The 23506-nt window shown below is 50.9% G+C and overlaps 1 protein-coding gene across 3 annotated transcripts in view; it reads left to right on the top strand.

Moving 5' to 3' along the window:
- The first annotated feature begins 365 nt into the window (after positions 1-365).
- The window catches only part of USP36 (ubiquitin specific peptidase 36), a 45323-nt gene continuing 22182 nt past the window's right edge, over positions 366-23506 (top strand). Inside the window, exons 1-10 of one of the 3 annotated variants that reach the window (XM_033182447.1) lie at positions 366-527; positions 2500-2663; positions 5166-5427; positions 6023-6244; positions 10491-10601; positions 12754-12856; positions 18790-18857; positions 19737-19807; positions 20795-20877; positions 22036-22147. In XM_033182447.1, coding sequence (XP_033038338.1) covers positions 5175-5427; positions 6023-6244; positions 10491-10601; positions 12754-12856; positions 18790-18857; positions 19737-19807; positions 20795-20877; positions 22036-22147 — 1023 coding nt within the window. In that variant the 5' untranslated portion in view covers positions 366-527; positions 2500-2663; positions 5166-5174. The remainder of the gene's footprint in view (positions 528-2499; positions 2664-5165; positions 5428-6022; positions 6245-10490; positions 10602-12753; positions 12857-18789; positions 18858-19736; positions 19808-20794; positions 20878-22035; positions 22148-23506) is intronic. The other 2 variants (XM_033182446.1, XM_033182448.1) reach the window with 2 other exon arrangements.

The following is a 23506-nucleotide window of genomic DNA, read 5'->3' as shown; positions in this document are numbered from 1 at the left end:
CAGGTGGGAGGCCAGTCTTCTCCCTGCCCGGGAGACAGGGCAGGAACGCTGTTGCAGGGGCGGGCAGAGGGTCTCGAGTCCCCGTTCTGGGGCGAGGGGGCGCGCCATTGTCACACCTGAGGCGTCCGCAACAGCGCCAGGTGCGCTCTTCCGACCCGGAAGTAGCGGCACTTCAAGTGCGCTGCGGGGACGTCACCGGGCCGCGGCACAGGTGCGGGAGCGCCTTTGGCGCTGCGCACTTGCGTCATCACGTAGGCTGGCGGGGGTCCCGTGATGGGGAGGTGACGTAGGCGTCACGGAAGGGGCGGTGGGCGGGGACAGGGAGTGAGCCGAATCTAGCCCCGCCTCTTAAAGCCTCCCGACCCTTTCGGTGTTAGCGCAGCGCGGCCGCTGGGTGCGGCGCCTTTAAGCGTCGCCGTGACACGTGTGTGAGGCGCTGGAGGCCCGGATGGTGCGCGTGTGGGGCAGCGGGCCGAAGGAGACGCCAGGGCTGCGCAGGCTTGATCAGCGCCCGCTGAGAGGCCGGGGTAGGCTGGAGTCGGGTCCGGGCGGCGCGCAGGCCCGGGGATGAGACTGGGGCTGGGGGTTCCGCGAGGCCTGGGCCGCGGGAAGGGCTGGCGGGGCACAGCCGGGGCGCTCACGGAGGACGTGGGCGCGCGTCCGCGCAGGGCTTCGGCAGTCCCCGAGGAGGGCCCGGGATGCTCCGCCCGCTCGCGAGCTTGGGGTCTTCCCGAGGTGGGTCCGGGACTGGGCTGTCCTCGCCACTCTCCGCCGTCCCTCGGGCTCCGGGCCGGGGTGGGGGCCGCCGGTGCCTGCTGTCTACGCAGGATCCAGGTCGAGTCCGGAGAGGCTGAGGTCGGAATCCGGGCGAGGGTGTCGCGTGCGGCCGCAGAGTTCAGTGAGGCGGGTGCGGCCCCGGGGCGGGCACCTTCCTCGTGGCTGCAGAGGAGGCCGTGGAGCCCGGGGCGGGGTGCGATTCCGATACGCTGCTCCTGGCGGGTGGCGTGCGCATCCTGGGCTTGGGGCTGGGATTGGAGGCCGCCAAACCCAGACACACGCGAGGGGAAACTCCGCGCGCCCCGGTTTACGTAACTCTCGCCACGGAGCCAGGCTCGGGGAGAGGTGCTCAGGTCGCTGCGTCCGCGGCCGGGCTCGGGGCGGGCGTTGCGGAGTCGCCCGGGAGGCCCCTGGAGCGCGGCGCTGGGCCCCAGGAGGCCGCTCTTCCGTGGGCTCGTCTCCCCAGCACGTGGCTGACTCTGCGAGCGTCCATTGCAGTTCATCCTGGAAAAGTGATTTCAGACCGAGGTGGGAGAGGGAATGAGTCTAAATGGTGCTGGCTGGGGTTCGCGCAGGTGGAAATGTGGATGAGGCCTGTGCTGTCCCTGGACCAGAGAGAGCATCTTTCCTGAGTTGGGTAGAGTGTTGATGGTGTGTGCGTCGAAGGGCTTACTAGTGATTACGGGAACACTTGTCTCGGGCTCCTGCATCTCAGAGAGCGAGCGAGCGTTGTTTAGGTTATTACTTAATGTTTTAGGTGGAACTGGTGAAGTAGAGATTGACCTGTCACACTTGAAAAATTGTGTTCAGAATCTCTGCATCTACATGAAGGAGTGGGTTAAGTTTAACTTATCTCGAGTGACATTGGGTTACATCTCCCGTTTGGTTTGTCCCCTCCCCTAAGTGGTTCTCAAGCGTTGGTTGTGGTGCATGACAAAGCTCTCACCTTCCAGGGTAGATGTGAGTCCTGACACAAAGCAGTGATATTGTGGGAGTTTTTAATACGACTGGATGTCTTCACTTTATAGATGTGTTTTATTCTGAGATCATTTCCTTACACATTTTTCAGGAGTTGGTATACTTTTATTTATGGATGAAATCGTAGGTCTGAGATTTGCTGCAGAGTTACCTGGGGATGGGAGGTGACTCAGGATGGCTCAGACGTAATTACTGAGGCTGAGTAAGGGGGGCTCATATGCTCCCTGTGCCGTTCTCCGTTTGTGTGTTTGAATGTTTTCACTGTAAACTGTTTTTACGGACCTTAATTTTATGTAATCATAGTAATCGTGGATGGTAATGAAAGAGAAAATCCACACTTAGCAAAGCAAAATTTTGGTAACTCCTATGACTCCCTCAGGTTTGTTGTTGTTATTGAAGTTTTACTGGTTCATTAAATCCAGAACTTGGGGATTTATTACCTCTTGCCCTTTGGAATTGAGATGAGACTGGAGTTGACTGGCGGGTGTTGGGGAGGGTTTCGTTCTCTGGGCTTGTCAGGTGTCAGGGTTAAGGTGTTCATGTCGTGTGCATTACAGCAACTGGTGATGAGGTAGCACAATCCTTCCGCCTCATCCTGAGTGCACGCGTGGATGGTCCTTGAGCTTAGGACGGCTTTTTCACGGTAGAGGGTTGCCGGTGCCCACCGCATCCCTGGGAAGTAGCTGAAGAGACTGTGCAGGAAGAGAGTTGCCTCCACTGATGGTCTCCCTGTCCCTCCCACAGGCTCTGACGCCCACTCTGTGGCTTTGGTGATTTAACAGGCCACAGCCCAGGAGCGCTTACTTTCAGGATCTCCTTGTAGCAGCTGCCCAACCAAACTCAGCCCTCCGTGAAGATCCTGGTTCCGTGCTGCAGAAGGACAGCGGGCCCAAGTCTGCACATGCCAGGTGAGTCTGCCAGGTTTGTGTATTTTTTGATTTCACTGAACTGCCTGCATGTGACCTAGCAGTGATTGTTCAATTGGTGAGAAGTCTTTGATAATTCTCATGAGAAAAGGCTCTTTTATTTTCTCAAATCAGACAGGTTATAATGCTGGTTTAAAAAAAAAAAAAAAAAAAGCTGGCCGGGCGCGGTGGCTCACGCCTGTAATCCCAGCACTTTGGGAGGCCGAGGCGGGCGGATCACGAGGTCAGGAGATCGAGACCATCCTGGCTAACACGGCGAAACCCGTCTCTACTAAAAATACAAAAAATCAGCCGGGCATGGTGATGGGCGCCTGTAGTCCCAGCTACTTGGGAGGCTGAGGCAGGAGAATGGCGTAAACCCGGGAGGCGGAGCTTGCAGTGAGCCGAGATCGCGCCACTGCACTCCAGCCTGGGTGACAGAGCGAGACTCTGTCTCAAAAAAAAAAAGCTTCTAAAAGTTCTTTACAGAAGCTTTTTTTTTATCCCCACACAATTCTTACAGGCTTTTTTTTTTTTTTTTTTTGAAACCAAGTCTCGGTCTGTTGCCCAGGCTGGAGCACGGTGGTACGATCTCCGCTCACTCCAACCTTTGCCTCCCGTGTTCAAGCAATTCTCTGCCTCAGCCTCCTGAGTAGCTGGGATTACAGGCGCCTGCCACCACGCCCAGCTAATTTTTTTGTATTTTTAGTAGAGACAGGAAACATCTTGGCCAGGCTGGTCTTGAACTCCTGACCTCCTGATCCACCTTCCTCGGCCTCCCAAGTGCTGGGATTACAGGCGTGAGCCACAATTTCTTTTTTTGTTTTAAAGATGGAGTCTCACTATGTTGCCCAGGCTGGACTGCACGGGCTATTCACAGGCGTAATCACAGCTCACTGCAGCCTCAAGCTCCTGCCCTCAAGTTATCCTCCCACCTCAGTCTCCCGAGCATCTGGGACCATAGGTCCAGGCCACTGCACCTGGCTTTCCTTTACAGAAGTTTTTATAGAAAAAGATACTTGATCCATGTATAGAATTAGATGATCCATAGTGATAAATTTGAATGGCTTAATAAGAGGTGCTGGAGGAGGTCCTTACTTTCACTAGAGCAGAATTTTGGGGCACACTTGACTTGTTGATTCTCTAAGGGCAGGCTGGGTGCTGAATACCAGAGGAAGTCGTCATATTTCTGATGCGAGTGAGCAATTTAAGAGACATATTTTTGAAATTGTGACTCAGATAGTCTGTGCTGTGTTTGGGAAGGTTAAGTTGAGAGGTGGTGGGTAGGGGAAGGCAAGTGGTGGATACAAAGGTAGCGATTGGAGAGGTGCAGGGTCTCTTCTTGGTTACAGTTTCTATGCAGCTGCACCAATAGTATGGATCCTCTATTAGGGACTGTAGTATGTAGCAAGCTCTAAAGCACTTCCCAAGCCTATTGTTTTTGTTGCTATTTTACAGTAGAATAGGAGGTTTGGAGAAGTCACAGTAGTTAGTTGTCCCTGGGTTTCATAGCTAAGGGTGATAGAACCTCTGGGGCCAGCGCATTCCAAAGCCTGTGATCTACCCACTCTCCCACTTTGCTTTTCTTCTTCTCTTCAGACAAGTGTCCTGGGAAGGCATTTGCTTACGTTTAGGTGTCCAATGGATACTGTTCTCTAGGCCTGCTACTTGCTCTTCTTCTCCTTCCTCACTTTTAAAAAGATAATTTGTATAAGCACTGTCTAATAGAAATATAATACAAGCCACAAATATAATTTAAAATTTTATAGTAGCCACATTAACAAGAAGCAGGTGAAATTCATTTTCATAATTTATTTAACCCAATATATATAAAATATTACCATTTCAACATGTAACTGATCTAACAATTACTGGGATGGTTTACATTTTCGTCTTACACTAGTGTGTATTTCTCTTCAAAATCTGGTGTGCATTTTACACTTATAGCACCTCTCAACCTGGACTAGCCTCATTTCACATGCTCAGTAGCCACGTGTGGCCTGTGGCCTTCATATTGGAGAGTGCAGGTCTGTACAGACATGCATGTTTATCTGACCTGCATGCTAATTCGTTTATTGCATGGGTGTGTGTGTGTATAACCAGTTTGTATGTGAGAATAGTGTCCCCCTGTTTTGGAGCAGACATTTGGACCACATGATGGCCTTTTGAAGGAAATGGCACCAAGAGTGATATCTAGAGCCACTTGATGAGTATCTGTTGAAGAGATGCACGTGGCAGGGGCTGTCTGGCTGCCTCAGGGCCACTGTTGTCTGCTCAGCTCTATTTGTGGTGGCATCTTACCTTTTTGTGGGGAAACGTGAATGAATATGTCCAGGTGATTCGTGCTGGGTCTCCCTGTTTCACAGTTCCTTTGTAGGGCTGGCAGATGATCCAGGGGAGCTTTTGTGGTGGCCAGCATCCATAGTGACCAAATAGGAGATCGTAAGAGAGATTTTGGTCCTGGGATTTCGTTATCCATGGCTCTGTTTCTTCTTGTCCCCACAGTGATGCACCATGCCAATAGTGGATAAGTTGAAGGAGGCCCTGAAACCCGGCCGCAAGGACTTGGCTGATGATGGAGAACTGGGGAAGCTTCTTGCCTCCTCTGCCAAGAAGGTCCTTTTACAGAAGATCGAGTTCGAGCCAGCCAGCAAGAGCTTCTCCTACCAGCTGGAGTCCTTAAAGAGCAAATATGTGTTGCTCAACCCCAAAACAGAGGGAGCTACTCGCCGCAAGAGTGGAGATGACCCACCGGCCAGGAGACAGGGTACAGATGTGCATTGTGCTGGCAGAGAGGCCCTCGCTCCGGGGTGATGAAGTGGATGGACTTAAATGTTGACTAGTTAGTAGGAAAAACAACAGAATGTGGTGAAAGAGTTACGGATTTTTGTGTGGGGTCAGTGGATCTCCATTACAGAAGTAATGATACAGGGTTGGTAGCAAGGAAATCTGTGTACTTGGAGGGTCTTTGGAAGTTGCTGTTCCCCCGATCCCAAGTATAATACAGTCAGAAGTCAGGCTTGGAACTAAGAAAGAGAGATGGCGTGGGCTGCATGTGGGCACAGTGTGGTGCAGAGTGCCAGGACCTGGCTCCTTCCACCGCTCAGTCTCTGAGCCATGCCCTCCATCTGTAGCAGGACCCTAGGATTCTAGAGCCAAGCAGCCTGGGAGGTCCGTGGGATGACTGGGTTTACTCCTGAGCTTTCCAGGAATGTCCTGTAAACCAGAATGCCAGTTCTTCTCTGGTGCCGTGTACCGAGTCACTACATGCTAAGTGTAGGCCTCATGAGTTTCTTTTTGTGGTCAACCTGTGTGTGGACTTACGTCTTCCTCTTTTCTTCCCTCGTCCCTTTCTTCCTCAGGCAGCGAGCACACGTCCGAGAGCTGTGGTGATGGAGTCCCAGCCCCGCAGAAAGTGCTTTTCCCCACGGAGCGACTGTCTCTGAGGTGGGAGCGGGTCTTCCGCGTGGGCGTGGGACTCCACAACCTTGGCAACACCTGCTTTCTCAATGCCACCATCCAGTGCTTGACCTACACACCACCTCTGGCCAACTACCTGCTCTCCAAGGAGCATGCTCGCAGCTGTGAGTGTGGCTTTGCAGCAGTGGGGTGGCTGCGGGTCTGAGTTAGCTAAGCCCGTGCACTTGTGGCACTGCTGCTCTCAGTCTGGCTCAAATTTAGGAGGGCAGTTCATAACGTGTAGTAACTGATGAAACCTAAATTTGCATCGTGTCTGCTGCAGAATGGGCCATGAAGGTGAATCACTCAGGTGAGCCTGTGTTCGCCAAGCTTTTGTGTAAATAATTACCCAGACAGAAAGATTTTCAAAAGATACTTCCAAAATCTGTATATTCAATTATTATTTTTTAGAGACAGTGTCTTGCTCTGTCACCCAGGCTGGAATGCAGTGGCTCCATCACAACTCTGTAGCCTTGAACTCCTGAGCTTACGTGTTCCTCCCATCTCAGCCTCCCAAAGTGCTGGGATTATAAGTGTGAGCCACCATGCCTGGCCCATTTGTTTTATGCATCTGTTATTGTATCAGTGTATCTTATGTGTATTATAAAACATGCAGCGTGGACAACACAGCAAGATCCCATCTCTACAAAGACAAATCAAGCCTGGGTGTGGTGGCTCAAACCTGTGGGAGGCAGAGGCGGGCAGATCACTTGAGGTCAGGAGTTCGAGACCAGCCTGACCAACATGGTGAAACCCGGTTTCTACGAAAAATATAAAAATTAGGCGTACTGGGGTGCACCTGTAATCCCAACTCCTTGGGAGGCTGAAGCAGGAGAATTGCTTGAACCTGGGAGGCAGAGGTTGCAGTGAGCCGACCAAGATCGTGCCACTGTACTCCAGCCTGGGCGACAGAGCAAGACTCCATCTCACGCACACAAAAAAACAAAACAATTAGCTGGATGTGGTGGTGTGCTCTATTTGATTAAAATAGAGGTGAAATAAGATATAACTTACCAAAAACTGAAGGAAATAGAAAGTGAAGAGTCTTTTAACTATTAAAGAAATTAAAGCAGTGGTTAAAAATCTTCCCATGAGAAATCCCAAGCAGGGACAGTGTTATTTCTTGTAACTTTTTTTTGTGTGTGTGATGGACTCTGTTGCCCAGGCTGGAGTACAGTGGTGTGATCTCGGCTCACTGCAACCTCAGCCTCCTGGGTGCAAGCAGTTCTCCTGTCTCAGCTTTCCAAGTAGCTGGAACTATAGACACACGCTGCCACGCCTGGCTAATTTTTGTATTTTTAGTAGAGACGAGTTTTCACCATATTGGTCAGGCTGGTCTTGAACTCCTGACCTCAGGTGATCCAACCGCCTCAGCCTCCTAAAGTGCTGGGATTACAGGTGTGAGCCACTGTGCCCAGCCAATTTCTGTGTCACTTTTAAGAAACAATTCCAGTCCTTTACACTTTCTTCCAAAGGATAGAGAAGGAGAGAATCCTTCCCAGCTCATTCTGTAAAGTTCCTGTAACTCGGGTGACAATAATAAGGAAAATACGAGAAAGAAAATGGATAACCATGACTTCTTCACAAACATAGATATAAGAATTGTAGGAAAATACTACCAAATAACACAGTTTCTTTGTTTTATTTTTTTGAGATGGAGTCTTGCTCTGTTGCCCAGGCTGGAGTGCAGTGGTGCAATCTTGGCTCACCGCAAGCTCCGCCTCCTGGGTTCACGCTGTTCTGCTGCCTCAGCCTCCCGAGTAACTAGGACTACAGGTGCACATCACCATGCCCAGGGGTTTCACCGTGTTAGCCAGGATGGTCTCGAGCTCCTAACCTTGTGATCCCCCTGCCTCGGCCTCCCAAAGTGCTGGGCTTACAGATGTGAGCCACCGCACCCGGCCCCAAACGACACAGTTTCTAAAAAACTGTAAGCAACTTATGTTTATCCTAGGAATGCAGGATGTTTTCGTCGCAGAAAGTCTCCAGGCAGGATTCTGGAGGGAGCAGAGCAGTTGAAAGCACAGCTCCGGAGCCTGGCCTTTAGGGTTCGCTTTCCAGCTTTGCCCCTTAGTTACTGAGTGTTTGAGAATGCCCCTGGTCTGTGGAAGAGCGAGACCGTCTTCCTTACAGAGTTTTGTGAGGCTCAGGTGAATTCTCTTTTTTTTTTTTTTGAGACGGAGTCTCGCTCTGTTGCCCAGGCTGGAGTGCAGTGGCCGGATCTCAGCTCACTGCAAGCTCCGCCTCCCGGGTTTACGCCATTCTCCTGCCTCAGCCTCCGGAGTAGCTGGGACTACAGGCGCCTGCCACCTCGCCTGGCTAGTTTTTTTGTATTTTTTAGTAGAGACGGGGTTTCACCGTGTTAGCTAGGATGGTCTCGATCTCCTGACCTCGTGATCTGCCCGTCTCGGCCTCCCAAAGTGCTGGGATTACAGGCTTGAGCCACCGCGCCCAGCCAGAGGCTCAGATGAATTCTGAGTCAGTCAAGTGCCTGGAGTAGCAGCCGGCAAACAGAGAGTGCTGTAGAAGTAAGTGACTGCTACTGGCCGTGTGCAGTGGCTCATACCTGTAATCCCAGCACTTTGGGAGGCCGAGGCAGGCAGATCACGAGGTCAGGAGTTCATGACCAGCCTGGCTAACATGGTGAAACCCCTTCTCTACTAAATACAAAAAATTAGCTGGGTGTGGTGGTGTACGCCTGTAGTCCGAGCTACTTGGGAGACTGAGACAGGAGAATTGCTTGTACCTGGGAGGCGGAGGTTGCAGTGAGCCGAGATCTCGCCATTGCACTCCAGCCTGAACAACAAGAGTAAAACTCTGTCTCAAAACAAACAAAAAAATTAGCTGGGCGTGTTGGCACGCACCTGTAATCCCAGCTACTTGAGAGGCTGAGGCAGGAGAATTTGAACCCAAGAGGCAGAGGTTGCAGTGAGCTGAGATCACGCCACTGCACATTAGCCTGGGCGACAGAACAAGATTCCATCTCAGAAGAAACAAATAAAAAAAAGAACACAAGATGGCCATGCAGTGGGAAGTGTTTGTAAAGGTCTTGCTAGTTGCAATGGCTTCATAGCAGCAAAGGTTAATGATCAAGACATAGTGTACATTGTTGAGATGAAGCAGCACGTTGTGGGGTTTTTTTGGAGACGGAGTCTCACTCTGTCACCCAGGCTGGAGTGCAGTGGTACGATCTCGGCTCACTGCAACCTCTACCTCCTGGGTTCAAGTGAGTCTCCTGCCTCAGCTTCCTGAGTAGCTGGGACTGCAGGTGCGTGCCACCATGCCTGGCTGATTTTGTATTTTTAATAGAGACAGGGTTTCACCATATTGGCCAGGCTAGTCTCGTACTCCTGACCTCGTGATCTGCCCGCCTCGGCCTCCCAAAGTGCTGGTATTACAGGCAGGCAGATCATGAGGTCAGGAGTTTGAGACCAGCTGGGCCAGCATGGTGAAACTCCGTCTCTATTAAAATACAAAAAATTAGCCTGGCATGGTGGCACGCACCTTTAGTCCCAGCTACTTGGGAGGCTGAGGCAGGAGAAATGCTTAAACCCGGCAGGCGAAGGTTGCAGTGAGCCGAGATTATGCCACTGCACTCCAGCCCAGATGACAGTGAGACTCTGTCTCAAAAAAAAAAAAAAAAAGCACCACTGTCTAGCCTAATGTCTAGTGAGGCGTTTTGTGTAGAGCAGCGGTGGGCAGACTCATCTGGCCTACCGTCTGTGTGTGTAAATAAAGTTTTATTGAACACGTTCATACTCCATTGTTCACATATTGTCTATGGCTGCTTTCTCTATAATGCAGGGGCATAGTTGTGACTAGACTGTATAGTCCTCAGATCAGAAAGGATTTGCTATCTGGATCTTCCCGAAAACATTTTCAACCCCAGATATATCCTAGTGTGGTGTTTACTAGAAGCAGTGGAACAGATGTTCCCATGTCTGAGGGAACAAGGGGCTGTCAGCCCTAAAATATTTTAGCCTATTGACCATGTGATGCAATTTAGACATTCGAGAAGACATCTTTTAAGCTTCATTTTGAAAACCTGCCTTGGTCTTTTTATAAGTAAATGATACTAGTGAAATGTGAAAAGAATCATGCACAGGTCAGCGTTAACATGGGGTGATGTTGTGAGGTTGTTAGAGTTTCAGCTTTGGATGGATCATAGCTTCCAAACGCCATCCAGCAGAGAAGAACATTTCCTTGGTGGTCACCCAGGCAGCAGAGGTCTGGGGTCTCATCCATTCTCTCACAGCCTGGTTTGCTCTTCCCTGCTTGTGTTTCTGTCTGTGTTACGTTTGGGGTGGGGACCTCACCGTGAGTTTTTTGAAAGCTCTTGTCTTCAAATTGCTCCTCCTTCCACGCTGGCAGGCCACCAGGGAAGCTTCTGCATGCTGTGTGTCATGCAGAACCACATCGTCCAGGCCTTCGCCAACAGCGGCAACGCCATCAAGCCCGTCTCCTTCATCCGAGACCTGAAAAGTAAGCATCAATCCATGTTAACATTTTTGTGGGTTTTTTATTTTTTAATTTTTTGTAGAGACGGGGTTCTCGCTGTGTTGCCCAGGCTCGTCTTAAATTCCTGACCTTAAGCTGCCCTTCCACTTTGGCCTCCCAAAGTGTTGGGATTACAGACACGAGCCACTGTGCCATTCTCCATCTGTTACTGAAGGCCTGCTAAGTGCTCGCCCTGTAGGAGGTGCTGGGGAGTTGGTAGAAGGGAGAGAAGAGTGAGTCATGGATGACCTTGGGAATCCCTCTGTGCTAACAGCCCTGCGTGTGGTGGCACAGACTCAAAGAATAGCAGTTTAGAGACTTGGCCTGGGGTCAGTGGGGAAGCCTGTCAGTGGGGGCAGGTCAGGACAGGTAGCTTTTCCTCTGGCCAGGTCTTTGGGGCAGGCAAGGGAGCCTGAGGGAGAAGTGGGAGGAAGAACGGCTGAGGAATGTACCAATTCCTTTCTGAATATCAGGAATCAGTGCCTAGCCTATCAAAAAGTCTCATTCACATTCACTGGCAGAAAGAAGAGGCCTATGACCGGTTTTTGAAACCTGTGTAAATTGTAGCACTATGAAATACTTACTCACCTGTGTGTGTTTTTTTTTTTTTTTTTTTGAGGCGGAGTCTCGCTCTGTCGCCCGGACTGGAGTGCAGTGGCCGGATCTCAGCTCACTGCAAGCTCCGCCTCCTGGGTTTACGCCATTCTCCTGCCTCAGCCTCCCTAGTAGCTGGGACTACAGGCGCCCGCCACCTCGCCCGGCTAGTTTTTTGTATTTTTAGTAGAGACGGGGTTTCACCATGTTAGCCAGGATGGTCTCGACCTCCTGACCTCGTGATCTGCCCGTCTCGGCCTCCCAAAGTGCTGGGATTACAGGCTTGAGCCACCGCGCCCGGCCTCACCTGTGTTTTATATTGGCTTTTAGAGAAATACTCAATGGATTTTACATTCTTTTGTTTGAGACAGGGTTTTCCTTTTTTTTTTTTTTTGAAATGGAGTCTCCCTCTGTTGCCCGGCTCGAGTGCAGTGGCGTGATCTCAGCTCACTGCAACCTCTGCCTCCAGGGTTCAAGCAATTCTCCTGCCTCAGCCTCCTGAGTAGCTGGGACTACAGGTGCGCGCCACCACGCCCAGCTAAATTTTGTATTTTTAGTAGAGACGGGGTTTCACCATGTTGCCCAGGCTGGTCTCGAACTCTTGAGCTCAGGTAGTTCGCCTACCTCGGCCACTCAAAGTGCTGGGATTACAGGTGTGAGTCACCACGCCCGGCCTAGGGTTTTGCTCTTACACAGGCTGGAGGATAGTGGTGCAATCACAGCTCACTGCAGCCTGAAACTCTTGGGCTCAAGCCGTCGGCCTTGGCCTTCTGAGTAGCTGGGATTGTAGGTGCACCATACTTGGCTATTTTTGTATTGTTTGTAGAGACGGGGTCTGGCCATGTTGTGCAGGCTGGTCTCCAACTCCCGACTCCAAGAGATCCTCCTGCCTTGGCCTTCCAAAGTGTTGGGATTACAGGCATAAGCCATTGCACCCAGCCAGATTTTACATTTTTTTTTCTTTTTCTTTCTGAGATAAGAGTCTTGCTTTGTTGCCCAAGCTTGTGAGTGCAGTGGTGAGATCATAGCTTACTGCAGCCTTAACCTCCCAGGCTCAACCCATCCTCCTGCCTCAGCCCCCCAAGTAGCTGGGACTACAGGCACATGCCATCATGCCTGGCTAATTTTTTTATTTTTTATTTTTGTAGAGATGAAGTCTCCCTATGTTGCCCAGGCTGCTCTTGAACTCCTGGGCTCAAGTGATCTTCCCACCCCAGCCTCCTGAAGTGTTAGAGTGACAGGCGGGAGCCACCTCACCCAGCCGGCATTTTACATTTTTGTGGGCTTGGTGTTCTTCCTTGTCTGTGAAGTCGTGAAGGTTCAAGCCTCCGATCTTACTGAGAAAGTAGTTGCCATGATGAATTGTGATTGGGATATAGAAAATCCATGTAGAGCTCTTGTTTTCCTCACTTGTTCCTTTGAAAAGTTGCAGTATTTTCCCCCTTGTAACAGCCAGGAATGGATACTCGGGAAAGCAGCCCCAGGCTGTTTGACGAGAAGACATGAGCTCTTCCCTCCGTGTTTCTTCCTCTTCCTCTTTTAGAGATCGCCCGGCACTTCCGCTTTGGGAACCAGGAGGACGCGCATGAGTTCCTGCGGTACACCATCGATGCCATGCAGAAGGCCTGCCTGAATGGCTGCGCCAAGTGCGTGCTTCCCCACTTGCCTTCCCCGGGCTTTGGACGCCTTTTCTACATGGTGGCAGCAGAACATTCCTATGGCAACAGCCAGCCTGGCTACTTTCTACCCAGGCTGCCCTCGGGTAGATGTGGCAGAATTTGCCTCTGGGTACTCAGCCTGCTGGAGCCCAAGTAGGGGCTTGCCCTTGCTTCCTGGGAAAGGGCTGTCCCTGGCCTCGTCCTCCTGACCCCGGGCGGCTTGGTAGGATTGGGTGGCTGTGGTGGTGGCAGTAGCTGTGTCTCAGCAGCTCAGTTAAGGGGAAATACATTAGCAGACCTTCTTAGGGGTGTTCTGTTATTACCATGGACTTTTCCAGTCTCTTAAAAATCATGTTGTTTTTTGGCTGGGCGCGGTGGCTCAAGCCTGTAATCCCAGCACTTTGGGAGGCCGAGACGGGCGGATCACAAGGTCAGGAGATCGAGACCATCCTGGCTAACACGGTGAAACCCCATCTCTACTAAAAATGCAAAAAAATTACCCGGGCGTGGCGGCGAGCGCTTGTAGTCCCAGCTACTTGGGAGGCTGAGGCAGGAGAATGGCGTGAACCTGAGAGGCAGAGCTTGCAGTGAGCCGAGATCGCGCCACTGCACTCCAGCCTGGGCGACTGAGCGACACTCCGTCTCAAAAAAAAAAAAAAAAAAAATCATGTTGTTTTTAAAAAGAGGATGGGGTCGTAGGAATTAGGTTTCTGCAGTATGGTATATACATACATGTATATGTACAAACGGAGCTTTAACATGAGGCAGTTTATAACTTAGGATCTGACTGTGCCTGGCTGCCGTTTCTTATTCACACTGGTGTGGTGCCAGGCAATTGTTTGGCAACCACATATGCGCTTATATGTAATGGTCGCCATCACAAATTGTCTTTGTGGCATTCCTGAGTTCATAGATTCAGACCAAAGAAAATGGGCAGGAAATGCTCAGGACTTCCTTTTATTGCTTCAGCTTAGGATCTTAGAAATACTTTAAATAGTTTAGGAAGTATACCTAGAATGTTCTTTAGAGAAGTTGAGTTGTAGCAATGAGTGAGTGAAATGGCAAAACGACCAGCCTCAGTGGATGATATTCTTACGTAAATAAGACTTAGAGAATGAAACTTTTTTTGAGACGGGACTCTTGCTCTGTCACCCAGGCTGGAGTGCAGTAGCTGGAATTACAGGCCCACACCACTGTGCCTGGCTAATTTTTGTATTATTAGTAGAGACGGGGTTTTGCCTTGTTGGCCAGGCTAGTCTCCAACTCCTGACCTCAAGTGATCCGCCCTCCCTGGCCTCTCAGTGCTGGGGTTAAAGGCATGAGCCACCATTCCTGGCTTAAGAAAACTTACTTAAATCATTTATATGAAGGCAACTTTCACTGCATTCCTAGGATGTTTTTTGTCTCTTCTGAGGGTTTAGTGATGTGTTCTTCCCTTTCCCCTGAAGGGGCTCAAGCCTCCCTGCTCCCTATATGATCCTGGGTCTGCCCTTCAGTGAACTGGGTAATTGAACTGCTGTTCCCTGTGTGCTGGGCCCCATATCTAGCACTGAGAACTGAGAGGTAGAAGCCATGGCCCTGGAGTCTGTGAAGCCCATGGTGTAATTGGGGAAGACAGGGGACCCCAGCAGCATTTGCAGTGATGTGTGGGAAGTGCTGTGATAGAGGAGATTACCTCACCCAGAGGCGGCTTCCTGGGAGAAGTGAACCCTGAGGGCCTGCAAAGGCAAGTGGGTATCCCCAGGAGGAGGGCTGCAGTGTCCCCAGCACCTGCAGGGGGAGTGCAGTGAGCCTATAGCAGGGACCCTGGCTCTGGGCACAGGGTGCAGCCACCTGGAGCGCTCTTAGGACAGAAACTGACTCTTGAGCTTCTGTGGGTTCAATTAACCAGAGTCTGCAGCTGGAAGAAACTCGTGAGGAGTGGGATGGGAGGTAGAATGAATGACGGTTTGGATTTGGGGCCGTGGGATGGGAGGAATGCAGGTCTGTGGTCTGGGCATTGGGGTGGGTGGTGGTGAGTCATTCGTTGGTACCAGAATTGGTAGAAAGAAGAGGGAGGCCAGGTGTCAGGTGGCCGGCATTGCCAGGGGAGAGATGAAGGCTCACCAGATACCGGTCCATGAGAGAGCTTTCACTGGTCTGCAGTGAAATGTGGAGAAAAAATAAGCATGACACTAACGGTGAGCTTCTCATAAAGCAAATTATTCCATTGAATTTGCAGGTGGAGGGGCCTTTTCATCTTTTGTTTCTGTAAATGACTTTTGATGTTACTTGCGTTATGATCAGAGTGTGTTGATAATATTTCTACTTCATGGAACTTCCTGTTGTTTTCTCTGTGATGACAGGTGACCAGCGTTTGTGAATGTTTCCTGCATACTTGATGGTGGGTGCTCAGACCGCCGGGGTGTTGGTTTGCTCCTCTGTCCGTAGATGGGTGTATTGATGATGCTGTTTTCATTTTCTCTGTCCATGTGCTCTTGTCTCCTTCATCTGTTTGGAATAGTGTGTTAAGTCCGTGATTATTGGAATTCTGGTGGGTGTCTGTCTCCTTGCATCTCCTCTAGTTTTACTCTATACAGGTGATTGTGATTAGATGTTTGTAACTGTCATGTCTTCATTGAGGATCGTTGCTTTTAGCATTCTGAGTGTCTTCGCTTGTCACATGGAGTGGCTTTGTTCTGAATTCCGCCATGGCCAGCATCATGCTGCAGCCCCTGCTTTGCAGGGTTTCCACTGGCCCCTTGCTGTCACTTTCTGAACCCTTCCTTAGAGGTGTTCTTAAGGTTTGGTCTTGTTTTGTAAGTGAAAGTGACCATCTCTTAATAGGCAGGTTAAGTCCCTTCACATTTCCTGTTATGACTGAAAAGTTTGGTTGAATTCTGTTGTATTTATGTATTTTATAGTAATTATAGGTAGCATATTTACTGCGCTTATTTCTCAAGATTTTTTTTTTTTTTTGAGATGGAGTCTCACTCTGTCGCCTAGGCTGGAGTGCAGTGATGCGATCTCGGCTCACTGCAAGCTCTGCCTCCCGGGTTCATGCCATTCTCCTGCCTCAGCCTCCTGAGTAGCTGGGACTACAGGCGCCCGCCACCACGCCCGGCTAATGTTTGGTATTTTTAGTACAGACGGGGGTTTCACCATGTTAGGCAGGATGGTCTCGATCTCCTGACCTCATGATCTGCCCACCTCGGCCTCCCAAAGTGTTGGGATTACAGGTGTGAGCCACCGTGCCCGGCTGATTTTTCTTTATTCATCAAATTTCTTGGGATATTAGGAAGATATGCGTTTTTGTTTTAATGGCTACCTTTGTACATAAGCCATTGTTTTTGAGACAGGGCCTGGCTCTGTCTCCCAGGCTGGTGTGCAGTGGTGCGATCTCCGTTCGGCAGGCTCTACCTCTTGGACTCAAGCAATCCTCCCTCCCGGTAACTGGAACTGCAGGCACGCTCCAGCCTACCTGCTGGTTTCATACGCCCTTTTGAAATGTACCTGGTCCCGTTTTCCCACCCCTCACTGTCTAGTTTGGCAGTCCACGTGGTGCCCTTTACTTCCTACCGCTTTTACTCTCTTCTCTCTTGCCATTTTAGTGTGCATGATTTCTTTTTTGTTGTTGTTGGCACCTATAAGGTGGTACCTTTTTTTTGCACAGCCTTAGGTTATGGTTACATCTTCCCATTGCTCACTGCCTACCCTCCAGTGGCACCTCTGTCGTGCTCCTGGCTAGGTGAAGCCCGTCCTCTCATAAGTTCCTCCAGGAGGGCAGCTGTGTATGGCACTCTGGTTCCAGAAATGAGGCCACTCTCACTGTGTTGAGGATGTTCAGCTTGGAGTTTTGGTGGCTGTGTCTTCAGTGTCATGCCTGTTTTCTGGAGCTAGTTTGCATTCCATGAGGTGTTTTGATTCTTGTTCATTGCTGCTTTGTGCTTGAAGCACTTTGCGTAGACGGGGCCTGCTTTCATTTATCTTGTGGGTCTGTTGCTTTTCAAGATTTCGTAATCCAGAGTGCCTCCTCTGTCTGCACCGTGCAGGGCACTTTAATGGTTGGCTTTTCCTCTGGTGGCAGAAGGGTTGATAACCTAGGATAGTTTTGAGTTTTTTTCAGGAACCTCTTTTTCCCTTTGGCCTCTCTTGCCCTTCACTGCCCTTCTAAGGACGCCTGCCTGCCTTTTTGCCTTCTCCCCCTGACAGCCCATGCCTGTGGAGACTGCCACTCCAGCTGCATGCCTGTGAGACCCCATAGTCAGCGCTCCTCTCCAGGGCACCCCTTGCAGCCGTGATTCGGGGTGGCTCTCGGGCCACCTCCTGCCCCCTCCTCCCTTCTTGCTCAGTTGTTCCCCACTGCCCTTTCTCCCCAGGCTCAGTGGGGTGCCTGTGGGATGGGGTGCCTGTGGGATGGGGTGCCTGTGGGATGGGGTGCCTGTGGGAGCTGCCACTCAGCCTGGCTTTCCTCCTCCTGGGTGAGGTGATGGTTGTGCTCCCTCTGCTTTGGGTTATGCAAGAGGGGATTCCTTGAGACCCTTGGGCTCTGGTGCTTGTGGGCTTCTAGATGACGGAGGAGCTGTGGGGATGGTCTGGATTTTGGCAGCCGCCATCACACGCAGCTACCCACAGTTAGTTCTCAGTTCACGCAGAGATTCCGTCCTTGCGAGTGTTTGCAGTTAAAAGGTCACTTTTGAAGAATGGTGGGACAGTAGGTGGTGGCAGTTGATTTTTCATTTTCTAACTTTGCAGAGTAAAAGTTGAGTGATCCTGTATTGGTCCCCCAAATATTTCAGAGCTCCCAGAGTCCGGGAAGTGCGATGGTAAATAGTCTCACGGGCCAGATGAGAGGCTGAGGTGGACATGTTCTGGGCAGGGGGGGTGCGGGGTGTGGCCTGCCGCTATGGAATGGTCTGAGTGGCCATGGGAAATGTGGAGGGAGCCCTGGAAACAGCCCTGCTTTGTGCCAGTGAGGAGTCGGGGAAGCAGCTGGAGAGACGGGGCTGGAGAGCCTGGAGAGAGGGGAAGCTCATCTGGAGGGAGTGGGTGTACGGGCACACTGCGCAGCCTCCTAGTAAAGGGCCTGCAGACCCAGCTGGCCTCGTGCCTGGAGGCCCTGTGCGACTCTGAGGAAGACAGTTCCAGAGCAGTGAGTCAGGACCAGATGCAGTGGGTTGCAAGTAGAACCAGGAGCAGAAACTGGATGTAGTGTAGTGTTTCAGAATCTTCCCAGCGTGAGTAGCTACCGTATGGCTACGTAGGCGTGGGAGGCACCAGGCAGCCCTGGGGCCGGGTGAGAAGAGGCCCCCCAGCTCGGATTGCCTCACATCCCAGTTAGTGAGCGGTGCGGGGGCATGAGTGAGTGCAGGGCTCCTGATCCTGAAGCCCACGGCTGACTCTGCTGTCCTCTCTGAAAAGGGCACAGAGCCGGGGAGTTTTGGTCCTGTTTGTGCCTCTGTCCCCACCTCCACCCCTCTTCCCAGATTGGGGACCAGCCGTCTGATGGCCAGCAGAGAAAAGGAGGGGTGGGCTGGGTGGGCGCCCCAGCTCGGGGGGATGTTTGGCCTCCCGTCTCACTCCAGATTTGGGTACTTACTTTTTATTGAGACCAAAAAAAAAAAAAAGGCAACAATGGGTGAGGATACACGTACGTTTCTCAGGGCTTTTACTTTCTGTGAGGTGGGTGGCGGGGGGCGTTGTGAAGGCTTGAAATGGCTACTGTGGGGAGTGGGTCCCTGAGGAGGTCAGAGCTCTGCAGAGACTGCCAGGCCGCTGGGCTGACGATGGAGGTTGAGGGTCTGTGGTGACTCGGGTAGGGGGTGGGGTTTCCCAGCCTCACGCTGAGCTGGTGATTGGTGGGCATGGGGGTGCTGGGATGGGGCCATCCCTCGTGTCATCATGCCAAGTCCTTCCCTTAAAGGCTGTGGCCTCCTTTTCAGGTTGGATCGTCAAACTCAGGCTACTACCTTGGTCCATCAGATTTTTGGAGGGTATCTCAGATCACGTGGTAAGTGGAGACATTTGCTCTACTGCTTCTTGCCAGGATTAGAACATGAACCCAGGAAACCCTAAGTCTTGGAATGCAGGCTGGGGCTCTTTCCTCACTGTGCAGACCTGGGTCAGTCTCTGAGGTCTTGAGCCATGGTTTCCTCTGAGACCCTTGGCCCACCTGGCCACTGGAGCGGTTGTTAGAATATTCCCATGAGGGCCGGGCGTGGTGGCTCTTGCCTGTAATCCTAGCACTTTGGAAAGCTGAGGCAGGGGGATCACCTGAGGTCAGGAGTTCGAGGCCAGCCTGGCCAGCCATGGCCAACATGGTGAAACCCCGTCTCTACTAAAAATACAAAAATTAGGCGGGCGCGGTGGCGCATGCCTGCAACCCCAGCTACTCGGGAGGCTGAGTCAGGAGAATTGCTTGAACCCAGGAGGTGGAGTTTGCAGTGAGCCAAGATTCCACCACTGCACTCCAGCCTGGGAGACAGAGCAAGACTCTATCTCAAAAAACAAAAAATATACATATATGTATATATACGTGCATGTGTGTGTATATTCCCATGAGGAAGTCCGAGAGAAGTGCTGTGCATGCGCATAGGGAGGAGGCGGTCTTCCCTCCGCTCTCCCTCAGCAGAAGAGCACCGCACGTGGTGGTTGCCAGTCCAGGCAGAGAGGGTCCTGTGAGTGCAAAGGCATTGACATCCATCTTTGTGAACTTCAGTGGGGAAGGAGAGCTCGCTGTCCAGACAGCAGGATTCTTCAGAGGCTAGTGGGAATCTCATTTTTGGCCAAAGCCCTGCTGAGAGTCTGCCTCCCTGCCGGGTCTCGGTCTTGGGAGCTGGGAGTGCCTCTGCCAGGCCGCACCTGCTCCACTGCCTCTGTTCTGTTGCAGTGAAGTGCTCCATGTGCAAGAGCGTCTCAGACACCTACGACCCCTACTTGGACGTCGCGCTGGAGATCCGGGTACAGACTTATGCTGCCCTTCACATTTGCAGTAGGAGAGTGAGGCCAGAGGGTGAAACAGAACCAGCAGGAACAGTGAAGGCATCAGATCAAAGTAGATAGGGAGAAAACTCCTTTGCTCCCTGCTGCCTTGCAGTACAGACCATTGTCTTTACCTGTTTCTTTCTAGAGTTTTTCCAATGCATATCGTTTTATGTAAAGAAAAAAAAATGGTAAAATTGAGTTTTGTGTCCTGAAGCATGTACAGGAACAACACTGTCCCCAGGGCTTGAGGAGAGTCTGTTGTATGCTGTGGGCAGCGTGCAGCCTTTGGAGCTTGGTAGCTCTGTGGGCCTCACCTGGGAGAGCAGCCTTGGCTTTACACGCACGCCCTGCTCCAGCTACAGTCTGCAGGAGGCCGGCCTGCCTGCGCTGGACCAACCCAAGCTCCAGAGCAGGTCCAGCTACAAGACCATCCTGATAAAAGTGACTGATTCATGGCAGACCTGCAGCTGTCATTTCTTTTCTTTTCTTTTTTTCTTTTTTATGGGGGCTCGAGGGACAGGGTCTTATTCTGTGGCCCAGGCAGGAGTGCAGTGGTGCAATCACAGCTCCCTGTAGTCTTGACCTCTAGGCTTAAGTGATCCTCCCACACCGCTGGTATTACAGGCATGCATCACCATGCCTGCTTAATTTTCAAAATTTATTTGTAGAGATGGGGGTCTTGCTGTGTTGTCCAGGCTGGTCTCAAACTCCTGGCCTCAAGTGATCCTCCTGCCCCGGCCTCCCAGGGTGCTGGGATTATAGGCGTGAGCTGCTGTTCCTGGCTGCTGTCATTTCTTGTCACTGGAGAAGGAGTCCCAGTCTGGCAGCTAGCGGGAAAACTTTTATGCGAGTCAAGTTTTGTGATTTGCTGCCTCAGCCTAAAAAAGACCTTAAATTTGGCATTCCTTGAATCAGCCTTTTTCTTCTGCTGTGTATTTTACTCCCTGTTTTTGTCCTCCTCAGCAAGCTGCAAATATTGTGCGTGCTCTGGAACTTTTCGTGAAAGCAGATGTCCTGAGTGGAGAGAATGCCTACATGTGTGCTAAGTAAGTTTCACGTTGCTCGTGGCGGAAGACTGACACAAGATGAGAAATAAGTCACCTTACCTGACAGTGTTGTGCCCACCCTCTCTCTTCCTTTGCGGTGACGCTGCTCGTATTTCTTGAGGAACCTATGTATGTCCTAAAAACACAAACTTCTAAATAACACCGATGAAGCAATAGCTGTGATTTTTATAGCTGCAGCTTACACCGTACCTGCTCTAAAGATGCTGCATGTATTGTCAGGAGGGGCTGTGGTTTCCCGTTGCCAGGGATGGTGAAACTGAGGCACAGAGAAGTGAAGTGACCAGGCCTAAGGCCACACCGAGAGGACGCAGCAGAACACGAGCTCACATCAATTCACACTGGCTCACACTGGGCGGCCACCCAAGGGGCTGTGCCCAGCCAGTTTCTCTCTTGCTTCTTGAGGAGTGTTTTCTGTGGCTTTTATTTTTTGCTTAACCGGTTTTGGATGTTTTTCCATTTCTGCAGATAGAACTCTTACTTTGTCATTTGTTGTATTTTTAGTAGTGATAGGGTTTCACCATGTTGGCCAGGCTGGTCTCGAACTCCTGAACTCAGGTGATCCGCCTGCCTTGGCCTCCCAAAGTACTGGGATCTTGCCACTACAGCCGGCCGAATGTCTTTGTATCTAGGTCGTTGTAAAGCTGTAGGCACTAAAGAATATATTCTTAATTCTGCTTTACTCCTCTTTGTGTCTGTTTCCTGCAGCTCTCCAAGCTGCACGCCTCTGCCTCTGTTTTCTCTCCTTGCGTTTGCGCATCTTCTGGCTTTGCTTACGTTGACTTCCTGCCTGCCCATTTTATCACTCAGCCACATCTGCTTTAATTTGCTCTTTCCTGTGTTGCCCCAAAGCAACTTTTTCCTGTTCTCCTGTATCTTGTTTAGTCTCCTGGTGGGTACAGTACTTTTATTTTTTTGCTTTAGGATCTTCCCACTTTCTATAGTCTTGTTTCCCTGTGGTAGCTTTCCTTTACTTGAGGCATTCTTAATGTGATTTTTAGGGGAGCAAAAGGTTTAAATCTAATTGATGAAGATTCCGTTATTACAGAGCAGTTGCTGCTGTTAACTTAGCGTTAAGACAACATTTTTCAGAGCATGAATCAATCAGTTAATTAATCTTTCTCATCACCTTCTTCACAGATGCAAGAAGAAGGTTCCAGCCAGCAAGCGCTTCACCATCCACAGAACATCCAATGTCTTAACCCTTTCCCTCAAGCGCTTTGCCAACTTCAGCGGGGGGAAGATCACCAAGGTGAGTGCTCGTGACGCCATCTCAGGCAGCTCCGTGGGCCACAGTCAGCATCAGAATGACACAAAGAAAGTGATAGCCACGAGTTTGATAGCTGCTATTTACATAGTACCTGTCCCTGTTCTAAAGGTTCTACACATATTGTGAAGTAGGGGCTGTAGTTTCACCATTGCCCAGGACGGGAAAATAGGCACAGAGAGGTGAAGAGACCTGGGATGCTTTTTAAAAATAGACATTTCTGGCTGGGCGTGGTGGCTCACTCCTGTAATCCCAGCACTTTGGGAGGCTGAGGTGGGCGGATCATGAGGTCAGGAGATCGAGACCATCCTGGCTAACGTGGTGAAACCTCATCTCTACTAGAAATACAAAGAATTAGTCGGGCGAGGTGGTGGGCGCCTGTAGTCCCAGCTACTCAGGAGGCTGAGGCAGGAGAATGGCTTGAACCCGGAAGGCGGAGGTTGCAGTGAACTGAGATTGCGCCACTGCACTCCAGCCTGGGCGACAGAGCGAGACTCTCTCAAAAAAAAGAAAAATAGACATTTCTGGCTCTATCCCATTGCTAGTGAATTTGAATCTCTGGAGGACAGGGCCCAGGAATCTGCATTTTTGCAAAATCCCTGAATGCTTGTTATACACAGTCAAGTTCCAGGGCCACTGTCTTACTGGATTTACCCCAGCTTTTGGTTGTGCTTGGGCTGGTCCTGGCAGGGACTCTCAGGGTTCTCCAGATGAGTGTGATGAGCACTGGGTGGTGGGACTCGCATCGTCCATGTCCTGTTGATGTCTAGAACAGGTGCCATTGCATGCTCTGGCTTTTTATGGAATATGGAGTTTAAAAAACTACTTTTGACACGATGGCATTTTATTTTTTTAATTTTATTTTATTTTAAAACAGGGTCTCACTCTGTCACCTGGGCTGGAGTGCAGTGGCGGAATCACAGCTCACTGCAGTCTTGACCTCCCAGGCTCAAGCGATCCCCCTGCCTTAGCCTTCTGAGTACCTGGGACTGTGGGCACATGTCACCATGCCTGGTTAATTTTTTTAAAAGTTTTTTGTAGACACGGGATCTTGCTGTGTTGCCCAAGCTGGTCTCAAACTCTTGGGCTTAAGTGACCTGCCTGCCTTGACCTCTCACAGTGCTGGGATTACAGGTGTGAGCCACCATACCTGGCCTATAGTGGCATTTTAATAGAAGACGTGTTTCTTCTTTTCTTTTCTTTTTTTTTTTTTGAGACAGAGTCTTGCTCTGTTGCCCGGGCTGGATTGCAGTGGCGCAATCTCCGCCTTCTGGGTTCAAGTGATTGTCCTGCCTCAGCCTCCAGAGTAGCTGGGATTAAGGCGCCCGCCACCGCACTTGGCCA

Source organism: Trachypithecus francoisi, unplaced genomic scaffold (genome assembly GCF_009764315.1).
Source record: "Trachypithecus francoisi isolate TF-2019V2 unplaced genomic scaffold, Tfra_2.0 Lachesis_group20, whole genome shotgun sequence".
In the NCBI taxonomy this organism is placed as follows: domain Eukaryota; kingdom Metazoa; phylum Chordata; class Mammalia; order Primates; family Cercopithecidae; genus Trachypithecus; species Trachypithecus francoisi.
This window is presented reverse-complemented; position numbering and strand designations above follow the sequence as displayed.